This window comes from Bombina bombina, chromosome 5 (assembly GCF_027579735.1).
Source record: "Bombina bombina isolate aBomBom1 chromosome 5, aBomBom1.pri, whole genome shotgun sequence".
NCBI lineage: Eukaryota > Metazoa > Chordata > Amphibia > Anura > Bombinatoridae > Bombina > Bombina bombina.
The window spans coordinates 276,719,660-276,732,925 of NC_069503.1; the positions used below are offsets into that span (position 1 = coordinate 276,719,660).

The 13,266-nt window shown below is 36.1% G+C and overlaps 1 protein-coding gene across 2 annotated transcripts in view; it reads right to left on the minus strand.

The window, feature by feature from the left end:
- MINDY3 (MINDY lysine 48 deubiquitinase 3) overlaps positions 1-13,266 on the minus strand; it is a 325,101-nt gene that overhangs the window by 222,631 nt on the left and 89,204 nt on the right. For both annotated transcript variants that reach the window (XM_053714015.1, XM_053714014.1), the window contains exons 10-11: positions 12,845-12,915; positions 9,998-10,078 (exon numbers count right to left, since the gene is read on the minus strand). In XM_053714015.1, the coding sequence (XP_053569990.1) occupies positions 9,998-10,078; positions 12,845-12,915 (152 nt within the window). The remainder of the gene's footprint in view (positions 1-9,997; positions 10,079-12,844; positions 12,916-13,266) is intronic.

Below are 13,266 nucleotides of genomic sequence, written 5' to 3' on the forward strand. Positions count from 1 at the left end.
TGGGTGGAGAAACCATTCCCCTGGGTGAAAAGATTGCCTGCTGAGGAAGTCTGCTTCCCAGTTGTCCACACCCGGAATGTGGATCGCTGACAGCGTACAGCTGTAAAGTCTCCGCCCACTCTAGTATCTGAGATACTTCTCTCATCGCCAAGGGACTTCTTGTTCCCCCCCTGATGGTTGATGTAGGCAACCTAGGTTATATTGTCTGATTGGAATCTGTTAAACTGGGACAAACCCAGAAGGGGCCAAGCCTTCAGAGCATTGAAAATTGCCGAAGTTCCAATATATTGATCGGAAGGGAGGACTCTTCCTGAATCCACAGCCCTTGTGTTTTTTTTGCACCCCAAATGGCTGCCCAGCCGGAAAGGCTTGCGTTCGAAGTCACAATCTCCCAGGACGGTCTCAAGAAGCACATGCCTTGTGGCAGATGATCTGGACAGAGCCACCAAGAGAGCGAGTCTCTCGACAGGTTTTCCAGCACAATCAGTTGAGACAGATCTGAATAGTCACCGTTCCATTGTCTCAGCATGCATAGTTGTAAGGATCTGAGATGGAATCTGGCAAAGGGAATAATGTCCATACAGGACACCATGAGTCCAATCACCTCCATACACTAGGCCAATGAGGGTCTTGAGGAGGCCTGGAGGGCAAGGCATGCAGCAGTTAGCTTGCAACGTCTCTGATCTGTGAGACATATTCTCATGGATATAGAGTCTATTATTGTCCCCAGGAAATTAACCCTGGTACTTTGAGTAAAATAACTCTATTCCAAGTTTATCTTCCATCCATGTGATCGAAGAAGACTGAGAAGGGACTCTGAATGTTCTTCCACTAGACGAAAAGATGGTGCATGTACCAAGATATCGTCCAGGTAAGATGCTACTGCAATACTTAGTGTTCTGGCAACGACTAGAAGAGCCCCCAGAACCTTCGCAAATATCCTTGGAGTAGTAGTTAGGCCAAACAGAAGAGCTATGAAATGGAAGTGCTGGTCCAGAAAGGCAAACCTTAGGAACTGAAAATGATCCCTGTGTATCGGAACATGAAGGTATGCATCCTTCAGGTCTATGGTGGTCATAAACTGTCCTTCCTGAACCGGCAGGACTGATGGTATTGTCTCCATCTTGAAAGAGGGAACACTCAAACTTGTTTAGAAATTAAGACCAGAATTGGACAAAACGTTCCTTCCTTTTTTGGAACCACAAAAAAGGTTTGAATAAAACCCCAAACCTCTTTCTGCTGTAGGTACTGGGACAATTACTCCTAGAAAGAGGAGAGATCCCGTATGCAACCTAAAAAGGCAGTCCTCTTTTCTGGTCTTGTAGACAGTCTGGAGAGTAGGAAAGGGTAGCAATCTCTCGGGACATAGATTCCTGAAAGACTAATAGCGCTATAAGTATTAGCAGGCTTGTCTCCCTTCTTAGACTTTAGAACAGTGCTTAGGCAAATGGAACACAATTGAGGAAGTGAGCAAACCACGGCCTCCTCACAATTTAAACAGGAATTAATAATCAGTACAGAAGGAGCGGAACCTTCTAATGTAGTATCAGAGACCTTCATAGCCAAGTATATATCCACAGAAGGACAAATAAAAAATGCTTTTATTCAAAAAAACGGCACCTTTATAATCCCAATGGCTGGGGCACTCACCACCTCCTAGACCCAGACAGCTAACAGTGAAAACACTCTCCTTAGGAGTAATGTCTGCAGCAGGATTGTAAGAAAATGAAAGTAAAACTGGTTTGTTCCAAGCGAAAAGCACACAGTCTATGAGCCCAAAAATTCTCACATTAAAGCAGTTATAAAAAAAAACCCTAGCTGTTCAAATAATCTCCCTGAAGGAGATATTAACACTTGATCCCATTGAGGCAGCACCGCTCTGACATGGACTTGAGTGTGTAAAAGCAAGCAGTGAAACTTGTCAATACTGATTGCTCAGGAGCTGTTAGGTGACAATCTGGATGGGTTCGCAGAAAAAAAAAAAAAACTTTCCCTGCATTTTCAGACTCACTTTCATCAATACTCTCACTGAGAGGTTGACATGATTACTTAAAACTCCAGTCCTTTCTTGAAGGGAACATACCCATTACAGGACTATCCAAAATCTTCTGACACTTTTCTGCCACCTCCTATAGTGACAAAAGGCAAAGAATGACTGGGGGGGATAGGGGGAAGTGGGAGGGATATTTAAGCCTTTGGCTGGGGTGTATTTTGCCTCCTCCTGGTGGCCAGGTGTTGTATTTCCCAACAGTAACGAATGAAGTCATGGACTCTCCCTGCCCTATGGAAGAAAAAGGGTTAAATTTGAAGCTTTTAGTTATATTTCCTATAGCACTCCGTTAACTTGACTAGTTACAAATTTATCATTTTTTTCTCCTATAGCGGACTGAAAGTTCTGGAAATGTGTGCATTAAAGTTCTCCAAAGCGACTGTGAAGAACAGCTTTAGAAATCCATTCTCTACCAGTTGTAGAAGCAATGTTACAAAGAAAAGGGCTCTACAAGCTGCAAAAACAATATATAACAAAGCACAATAATAATGTTAATTGGAGCACAATAATTATTTATATTGGAGTGCAAAAATAATATATATCAGAGTGCAAACATAATATCTATTGGGGCATAAAAATAATATATAAAAAGCGCTAAAACAGAAGAACGCTACTAGTGGGGCTGTCTAAAAATTTATATTTGTTTATATATGACTAACATGGAGAATAGTTGCTTTTTTTCAATGATAAATAAGGCGTAGATACGAATATGACTAGAGAAATTTACCTTTACATCTCCTCAGCGCGTCTATGGAGAAGTGCAAACAAACCCCTTTTTTTTTAATAAAATATGAGTGCACAGATTCGCTTCTCTTAAGGAGAGCTAAGGAGAATGCATAGGAGAATTACACTGAGAAATCTCCTAGTGCTTGATAAATCATACCCTTAGAGTTCTATGGCCGCAGTGTTTGTAACTATGAATAACTTTGCTTTAAACCTTGTTGTAAACACTGCTGATAGATGGCTAATGACAAGCTCATTCAAGATTACTTTTTTAATAAATGATAACTAGAGAACTATTGCTCTACCCAATACGTCCATTTAATATATCAATCATCTCTACTGGTTCATTTCCTGCCACAATAAATACAATAAGGTAATTTACGTTCTCATCTCTAGTGGTTCATATGCAGTCACAATAAACATAAGGTAATATATACATTGTCATCTCTAGTGGTTTATATCCTGCCACAATAAATACAATAAGGTAATATATACGTTGTCATCTCTAGTGGTTCATATCCTGCCACAATAAATACAATAAGGTAATATATACATTGTCATCTCTAGTGGTTTATATCCTGCCACAATAAATACAATAAGGTAATATATACATTGTCATCTCTAGTGGTTCTTGTCCTGCCACAATAAATACAATAAGGTAATATATACATTGTCATCTCTAGTGGTTTATATCCTGCCACAATAAATACAATAAGGTAATATATACGTTGTCATCTCTAGTGGTTTATATCCTGCCACAATAAATACAATAAGGTAATATATACATTGTCATCTCTACTGGTTCTTTTCCTGCCACAATAAATACAATAAGGAAACCACATCTCTAGTGGTTCATATGCTGTCACTATAAACATAAGGTAATATACGTTTTCATCTCTAGCGGTTCATATCCTGCCACAATAAAAATAATAAGGTAATATATACGTTGTCATCTCTAGTGGTTTATATCCTGCCACAATAAATACAATAAGGTAATATATACATTGTCATCTGTAGTGGTTCATATCCTGCCACAATAAATACAATAAGGTAATATATACATTGTCATCTCTAGTGGTTTATATCCTGCCACAATAAATACAATAAGGTAATATATACATTGTCATCTCTAGTGTTTTATAGCCTGCCACAATAAATATAATAAGGTAATATACGTTGTCATCTCTAGTGGTTCATAACCTGCCACAATAAATATAATAAGGTAGTATATACATTGTCATCTCTAGTGGTTCCTATCCTGCCACAATAAATACAATAAGGTAATATACGTTGTCATCTCTAGTGGTTCTTTTCCTGCCACAATAAATACAATAAGGTAATATATACATTGTCATCTCTAGTGGTTTCTATCCTGCCACAATAAATACAATAAGGTAATATACATTGTAATCTCTAGTGGTTCCTATCCTGCCACAATAAATATAATAAGGTAATATATACATTGTCATCTCTAGTGGTTTCTATCCTGCCACAATAAATACAATAAGGTAATATACATTGTAATCTCTAGTGGTTCCTATCCTGCCACAATAAATATAATAAGGTAATATATACATTGTCATCTCTAGTGGTTTATATCCTGCCACAATAAATACAATAAGGTAATATACATTGTAATCTCTAGTGGTTCCTATCCTGCCACAATAAATATAATAAGGTAATATACATTGTAATCTCTAGTGGTTCATATCCTGCCACAATAAATATAATAAGGTAATATACGTTGTCATCTCTAGTGGTTTATATCCTGCCACAATAAATACTATAAGGTAATATACATTGTCATCTCTAGTGGTTCATATCCTGCCACAATAAATACAATAAGGTAATATACATTGTCATCTCTAGTGGTTCTTTTCCTGCCACAATAAATACAATAAGGTAATATACGTTGTCATCTCTAGTGGTTTATATCCTGCCACAATAAATACAATAAGGTAATATATACATTGTCATCTCTAGTGGTTTATATCCTGCCACAATAAATACAATAAGGTAATATATACATTGTCATCTCTAGTGGTTCATATCCTGATACAATAAATACAATAAGGTAATATATACATTGTCATCTCTAGTGGTTCATATCCTGCCACAATAAATACAATAAGGTAATATATACATTGTCATCTCTAGTGGTTCATATCCTGCCACAATAAATACAGTAAGGTAATATATACATTGTCATCTCTAGTGGTTTATATCCTGCCACAATAAATATAATAAGGTAATATATACGTTGTCATCTCTAGTGGTTTATATCCTGCCACAATAAATACAATAAGGTAATATACATTGTAATCTCTAGTGGTTCCTATCCTGCCACAATAAATATAATAAGGTAATATATACATTGTCATCTCTAGTGGTTTATATCCTGCCACAATAAATACAATAAGGTAATATACATTGTAATCTCTAGTGGTTCCTATCCTGCCACAATAAATATAATAAGGTAATATACATTGTAATCTCTAGTGGTTCATATCCTGCCACAATAAATACAATAAGGTAATATATACATTGTCATCTCTAGTGGTTCATATCCTGCCACAATAAATATAATAAGGTAATATACATTGTCATCTCTAGTGGTTCATATCCTGCCACAATAAATACAATAAGGTAATATACATTGTCATCTCTAGTGGTTCTTTTCCTGCCACAATAAATACAATAAGGTAATATACGTTATCTCTAGTGGTTTATATCCTGCCACAATAAATACAATAAGGTAATATATACATTGTCATCTCTAGTGGTTCATATCCTGCCACAATAAATACAATAAGGTAATATATACATTGTCATCTCTAGTGGTTCATATCCTGCCACAATAAATACAATAAGGTAGTATATACATTGTCATCTCTAGTGGTTCATATCCTGCCACAATAAATACAATAAGGTAATATACGTTGTCATCTCTAGTGGTTTCTATCCTGCCACAATAAATATAATAAGGTAATATACGTTGTCATCTCTAGTGGTTTATATCCTGCCACAATAAATATAATAAGGTAATATACATTGTCATCTCTAGTGGTTTCTATCCTGCCACAATAAATACAATAAGGTAATATATACGTTGTCATCTCTAGTGGTTTCTATCCTGCCACAATAAATACAATAAGGTAATATATACATTGTCATCTCTAGTGGTTCTTTTCCTGCCACAATAAATACAATAAGGTAATATATACATTGTCATCTCTAGTGGTTTATATCCTGCCACAATAAATACAATAAGGTAATATATACATTGTCATCTCTACTGGTTCTTTTCCTGCCACAATAAATACAATAAGGAAACCACATCTCTAGTGGTTCATATGCTGTCACTATAAACATAAGGTAATATACGTTTTCATCTCTAGCGGTTCATATCCTGCCACAATAAATATAATAAGGTAATATATACGTTGTCATCTCTAGTGGTTTATATCCTGCCACAATAAATACAATAAGGTAATATATACATTGTCATCTCTAGTGGTTCATGTCCTGCCACAATAAATACAATAAGGTAATATATACATTGTCATCTCTAGTGGTTTCTATCCTGCCACAATAAATACAATAAGGTAATATACATTGTCATCTCTAGTGGTTCATATCCTGCCACAATAAATACAATAAGGTAGTATATACATTGTCATCTCTAGTGGTTCATATCCTGCCACAATAAATACAATAAGGTAATATATACATTGTCATCTCTAGTGGTTCATATCCTGCCACAATAAATACAATAAGGTAATATACATTGTCATCTCTAGTGGTTTATATCCTGCCACAATAAATACAGTAAGGTAATATATACATTGTCATCTCTAGTGGTTCATATCCTGCCACAATAAATATAATAAGGTAATATATACGTTGTCATCTCTAGTGGTTCATATCCTGCCACAATAAATACAATAAGGTAATATATACATTGTCATCTCTAGTGGTTCATATCCTGCCACAATAAATATAATAAGGTAATATATACGTTGTCATCTCTAGTGGTTCATATCCTGCCACAATAAATACAATAAAGGTAATATACGTTGTCATCTCTAGTGGTTTCTATCCTGCCACAATAAATATAATAAGGTAATATACGTTGTCATCTCTAGTGGTTTATATCCTGCCACAATAAATATAATAAGGTAATATACGTTGTCATCTCTAGTGGTTTCTATCCTGCCACAATAAATACAATAAGGTAATATATACATTGTCATCTCTACTGGTTCATATCCTGTCACAATAAATATAATAAGGTAATATACATTGTCATCTCTAGTGGTTCATATCCTGCCACAATAAATACAATAAGGTAATATATACATTGTCATCTCTAGTGGTTCATATGCTGCCACAATAAATACAGTAAGGTAATATACGTTGTCATCTCTAGTGGTTTATATAATGTCACAATGAATACAATAAGGTAATATATACATTGTCATCTCCAGTGGTTCATATCCTGCCACAATAAATACAATAAGGTAATATATACATTGTCATCTCTACTGGTTCTTTTCCTGCCACAATAAATACAATAAGGAAACCACATCTCTAGTGGTTCATATGCTGTCACTATAAACATAAGGTAATATACGTTTTCATCTCTAGTGGTTCATATCCTGCCACAAAAAATACAATAAGGTAATATATACGTTGTTATCTCTAGTGGTTTATATCCTGCCACAATAAATATAATAAGGTAATATATACATTGTAATCTCTAGTGGTTCCTATCCTGCCACAATAAATATAATAAGGTAATATACGTTGTCATTTCTAGTGGTTCCATTCCTGCCACAATAAATATAATAAGGTAATATATACATTGTCATCTCTAGTGGTTTATATAATGTCACAATAAATACAATAAGGTAATATATACATTGTCATCTCTAGTGGTTCATATCCTGCCACAAAAAATACAATAAGGTAATATATACATTGTAATCTCTAGTGGTTCATATCCTGCCACAATAAATATAATGAGGTAATATATACGTTGTCATCTCTAGTGGTTCCTATCCTGCCACAATAAATATAATAAGGTAATATATACATTGTCATCTCTAGTGGTTCATATCCTGCCACAATAAATATAATAAGGTAATATACAGGTGAAACTCGAAAAATTAGAATATCGTGCAAAAGTTAATTTATTTCACTAATGCAACTTAAAAGGTGAAACTAACATGAGATAGACTCATTACATGCAAAGCAAGATAGTTCAAGCCGTGATTTGTCATAATTGTGATGATTATGGCTTACAGCTCATGAAAACCCCAAATCCACAATCTCAGAAAATTAGATTATTACATGCAATCAATAAAACAAGGTTTGTACATAGAACAATATCGGACCTCTGAAAAGTATAAGCATGCATACTGTATGTACACAGTACTTGGTTTGGGTCCCTTTTGCAGCAATTACTGCCTCAATGCGGCGTGGCATGGAAGCTATCAGCCTTTGGCACTGCTGAGGTGTTATGGAAGACCAGGATGCTTCAATAGCGGCCTTCAGCTCTTCTGCTTTGTTCGGTCTTATGTCTCATCTTTCTCTTGGCAATGCCCCATAGATTCTCTATGGGGTTCAGGTCAGGCGAGTTTGCTGGCCAATCAAGCACAGTAATCCCACGGTCATTGAATCAGGTTTTGGTGCTTTTGGCAGTGTGGGCAGGTGCCAAGTCCTGATGGAAAATGAAGTCAGCATCCCCATAGAGCTCGTCTGCGGAAGGAAGCATGAAGTGCTCCAAAATCTCCTGGTAGATGGCTGCGTTGACCCTGGACTTAATGAAGCGCAGTGGACCAACACCAGCAGATGGCATGGCTTCCCAAATCAACACAGACTGTGGAAACTTCACACTGGACTTCAAGCATCTTGCAGTGTGTGCCTCTCCATTCTTCCTCCATACTCTGGGTCCTTGGTTTCCAAATGAGATGCAAAATTTGCTCTCATCAGTAAAGAGGACTTTGGACCACTGAGCAACAGACCAGGTCTGTTTTTCTTTAGCCCAGGTAAGACACTTCTGACGTTGTTTGTTGTTCAGGAGTGGCTTGACAAGAGGAATACGACATTTGAAGCCCATGTCCAGGATCCGACTGTGTGTGGTGGCTCTTGTGAAAGTCCAACACTTTTGAATGGCCTTTTCCTGACAATCCTCTCCAGGCTGCGGTCATCCCTGCTGCTTGTGCACCCTTTTCTTTCACACTTTTCCCTTCCACATAACGTTCTATTAATGTGCATTGATACAGCACTTTGAGAACATCCAACTTCTTTTGCAATTACCTTTTGAGGCTTTCCCTCCTTATGGAGGGTGTCAATTATGGTTTTCTGCACAACTGTCAGGTCAGCAGTATTTCCCATAATTGCGATGCCTACTGAACCAGACTAAGAGACCATTTAAAGGCTCAGGAACCCTTTGCAGGTGTTATGGCTTAATTAGCAGATTAGAGTGAGACACTTTGAGCCTAGAATATTGCACCTTTTCACAATATTCTAATTTTCTGAGATTGTGGATTTGGGGTTTTCATGAGCTGTAAGCCATAATCATCACAATTATGACAAATCACGGCTTGAACTATCTTGCTTTGCATGTAATGAGTCTATCTCGTGTTAGTTTCACCTTTTAAGTTGCATTAGTGAAATAAATTCACTTTGGCACAATATTCTAATTTTTCGAGTTTCACTTGTACGTTGTCATCTCTAGTGGTTCATATCCTGCCACAAAAAATACAATAAGGTAATATATAAGTTGCCATCTCTAGTGGTTCATATCCTGCCACAATAAATATAATAAGGTAATATACGTTGTCATCTCTAGTGGTTCATATCCTGCCACAATAAAAAAAATAAATTCACAAATGTAAGGAACCAGTGTAAAGAAAGTGAGCAGAAATGCAGCAATGTATAACTTTGCTATAAACATAAATATTAGCCGGGTGGTCAATGCACCCATTAAAAAGGTGTAAGACAACCATAAGGTAAAACAAGCTAATATTTAAAAATGTTAAGTTTATTGTACAAATTATCATTAAAGGGACATGAAACCCCACTTTTTTTTCTCATTACAATTCATTTTATCCAATCGTGTCAATGAAGAAAATATAAATTAATTTTATTCAATCGTGTCAGTAAAGAAAATATTGGGAAATGCTATTTGACATTAGCTAGCAATATGTGATCACTTACCTTGGTAAAAAACACAGTCAGATGAGTTTCACTTCCAATTACCCAGATTGGAAACTTAGGAGATTTTAAGAAGGAACCAACCTGGAAGATAACATATTTGAAAAGAGAATAACAAAATAAGTAGTTTGAAAAAAACAACAAGAACAAAATTAAGAAGAGAGATATCTCATACAAACTGAGGCTTTTTAGGCAATTACTAACAGGCAAAACATGATAAAATGTGCTCCAAAATGTGTAAACACTCGACACTATAAGAAAATAAAACCTAATGTTTTTGGATTTCTGAAACCCTTCTTTAAAAAAAAAAAAAAATATTAATATTAATCTAGCATTGGGTTTAAAGGGAATGGGATATAATATTGGCATGATGATTTCTCACCACGTTTTTAAAAACCTATAAATAATAAAAAAAATAAAAAAAATAATAATAATAATAATAATAATAATAATAATAATAATAATAATAATAATAATAATAAATGTCATGTACTATGTATGCTGGTGAAGAAGTAATCCATTATATTTAAGGTAAACCTTTTGCATACTATGTGCAATCAAAAGTTGTAAAGCTATATTTAAATAAACTATCCACACACACTAATATATACAATATATACACATACACACACATTTATCTCTCACTAACATTATATATATCAATGTAAATATTTGCATAGGAAATTAGCACATCTAGGCAAGATTTCCCGCTTGCTTTTTCCCAGAAATACCTCATTGTAGAGAATTCTGGGTAAGATATGCAAGTTCAGTTTTTTTGCTTCAAATTACTGTTTTAACACAGCGATCCTTTTAACAGGATTATTGCAGCAAACCAGAAATCACTCACTAGACAGCCTGTTTCGTTCTTTTTGGAACTCATCAGTAGGAGATAGATTTCTGGTTGCTGCATTGGTAAAGCTACTTTCAAGGTTAAACCAAAATTCATTAAAATTATGGGGGGGAAGATAAAAAACTGAAATTAAAATCCTCCATGTCTCAAAATTAAATTTGCTGCAATAACCCTGTTAAAAGGATCACTGTGTTAAAATAATATTTTGAAGCAAAAAACTGAGAATTTGCATATCTAATTTGTATATCTTACCCAGAATTCTCTTGTGCATTGGTAACATTGTATATGAGGTATTTCTGGGAAAAAGCAAGCGTGGAATCTTGCCTAGATGTGCTAATTTCCGATGCAAATATTTACATTGATTTAATTTTGAGACATGGAGGATTTTAATTTCAGTTTTTTATCTCCCCCCATAATTTTAATGAATTTTGGTTTAACCTTGAAAGTAGCTTTACCAATGCCGCAACCAGAAATCTATCTCCTACTGATGAGTTCCAAAAAGAACGAAACAGGCTGTCTAGTGACTGATTTCTGGTTTGCTGCAATAATCCTGTTAAAAGGATCGCTGCGTTAAAACAGTATTTTGAAGCAAAAAACTGAGAATTGACATATCTAATTTGCATATCTTACCCAGAATTCTCTTGTGCATTGGTAACATTGTATATGAGGTATTTCTGGGAAAAAGCAAGCGGGGAATGTTGCCTAGATGTGCTAATTTCCTATGCAAATATTTACATTGATTTAATTTTGAGACATGGAGGATTTTAAATTTCAGTTTTTTATCTACCCTCATAATTTTAATGAAATTATATATATATATATATATATATATATATATATACATACATACATACAAACACACACGAAGAAAGTGGCACACACCATCCAATTAACAGCCTGGTGCACTGCTAAGTAAAGTACCGTATTGTTTGCACTTATTTCCCCTGATGTAAGTCTCTAAATCAGGGGTGCTGCCTATACTCAGTATCTCACAGTGAAAGGTCTGGGTGGGGATTGGGCTGAACCTCTGATGTTGCAGGGAGGGGTCCGGGCACACCCTGGGCTTCCTGGACATTTTGTGTGAGCACAGAGTTTTTAGACTTTTGCCCCAATGGTATTTCCTAATATGCCGCCAGACGCCGTAGCTGATCACGTGATCCCGGAACAAGACTTGCCCTGTTCACAGGGAGGACCGTACTGGTAAGAGAAGTGAGGACCGTACTGGTAAGAGAAGTGTGATCTGAGGAGGGGACTTGCCCAATAGCCCTGAGGACCGGGGTGAGTCACTCATTTTACTACTGTACTTTTGTGTGAAAATTCTTAAACTTGTACCGGTATATCCCCCAGCAACAAAATGGCACATTAATGTGCTCAGGATGGGAGTGAGAGGGGCTTAAGATGAGAGCAGGAGCTGATGTTAAAGGAGGGTGAGTCAGGATTGATGAGGAGGGGGTTGTGTTAGGAAAAAGGGGGCTATGATTGGTGAGAAGGGCTGAGGGGAGGCTTATGTAAGGTAGGGGTAGTGGTAATAGTGTGAGTAGTGCGCGCTGCTTGAGGGAAGGAGTGGGTTAAGAGGAAGCAGCCTGTGAGGGTTATAAGGGGGCTATGTGTGTACGACGGAGGAGGGTAAGGAGACCTAGGGCATCTGTCAGGGCTAAGGCTAAGAGATTAAAGAGGGTTCTGTGTGTGAAGGGGGTGACAAAGGCTGAGGGGAGGCTTATGTAAGGTATGGGTAGTGGTAATAGTGTGAGCAGTGGGCACTGCTTGAGGGAAGGAGTGGATTAAGAGGAGGCAGCCTGTGAGGGTTATTTCTTAAAAATGGCACCAAGGGCTGTGAGTTGGACATGTGATGTACACCCAGTTCGGTTTGACATATACACACTGCTATATTGGATATCCATAATCTACAAAATAAACAAACTGTGTAAGGTGCTTGTAAACCATGTTATACTTTTTTTTTTTTTTTTTACTTTTTATTAAAAAATAAATAGAGAGCTTACCTTACAATATCGTAATGATTCCATTAAAGTTAAAAAGCCAATGTTCGCCTGGCTATGAATACCAAGCAGGTCTGGTGGAAAATAAAGTAACACATTAGTAATAATTCAAATCCATGTTGCACTAAAGAGAAAACAATAATGTGAAGTAACTTGTAAATGAGCAGAATAAAGAACTGTCTAAATGATTAATAAATAACCGAACCTGGATTGTAAATCATGAGCTTGGTTTAATGAAGAATAGAAGGAAGAGCACAAGGCAATTTTACAGGTCACAACAATGCAGTGAGAAACCGTGCAACTCAGATTTTACTACCTAGGTCACTTCTTTGATGTACCATTTGGAATTGTGTGTAAATTTTCCTTACTTTGGCTAAATTCTTTTCAGAATATTTGGAGTTTGAAAAGACTGAAAAACAAGAATA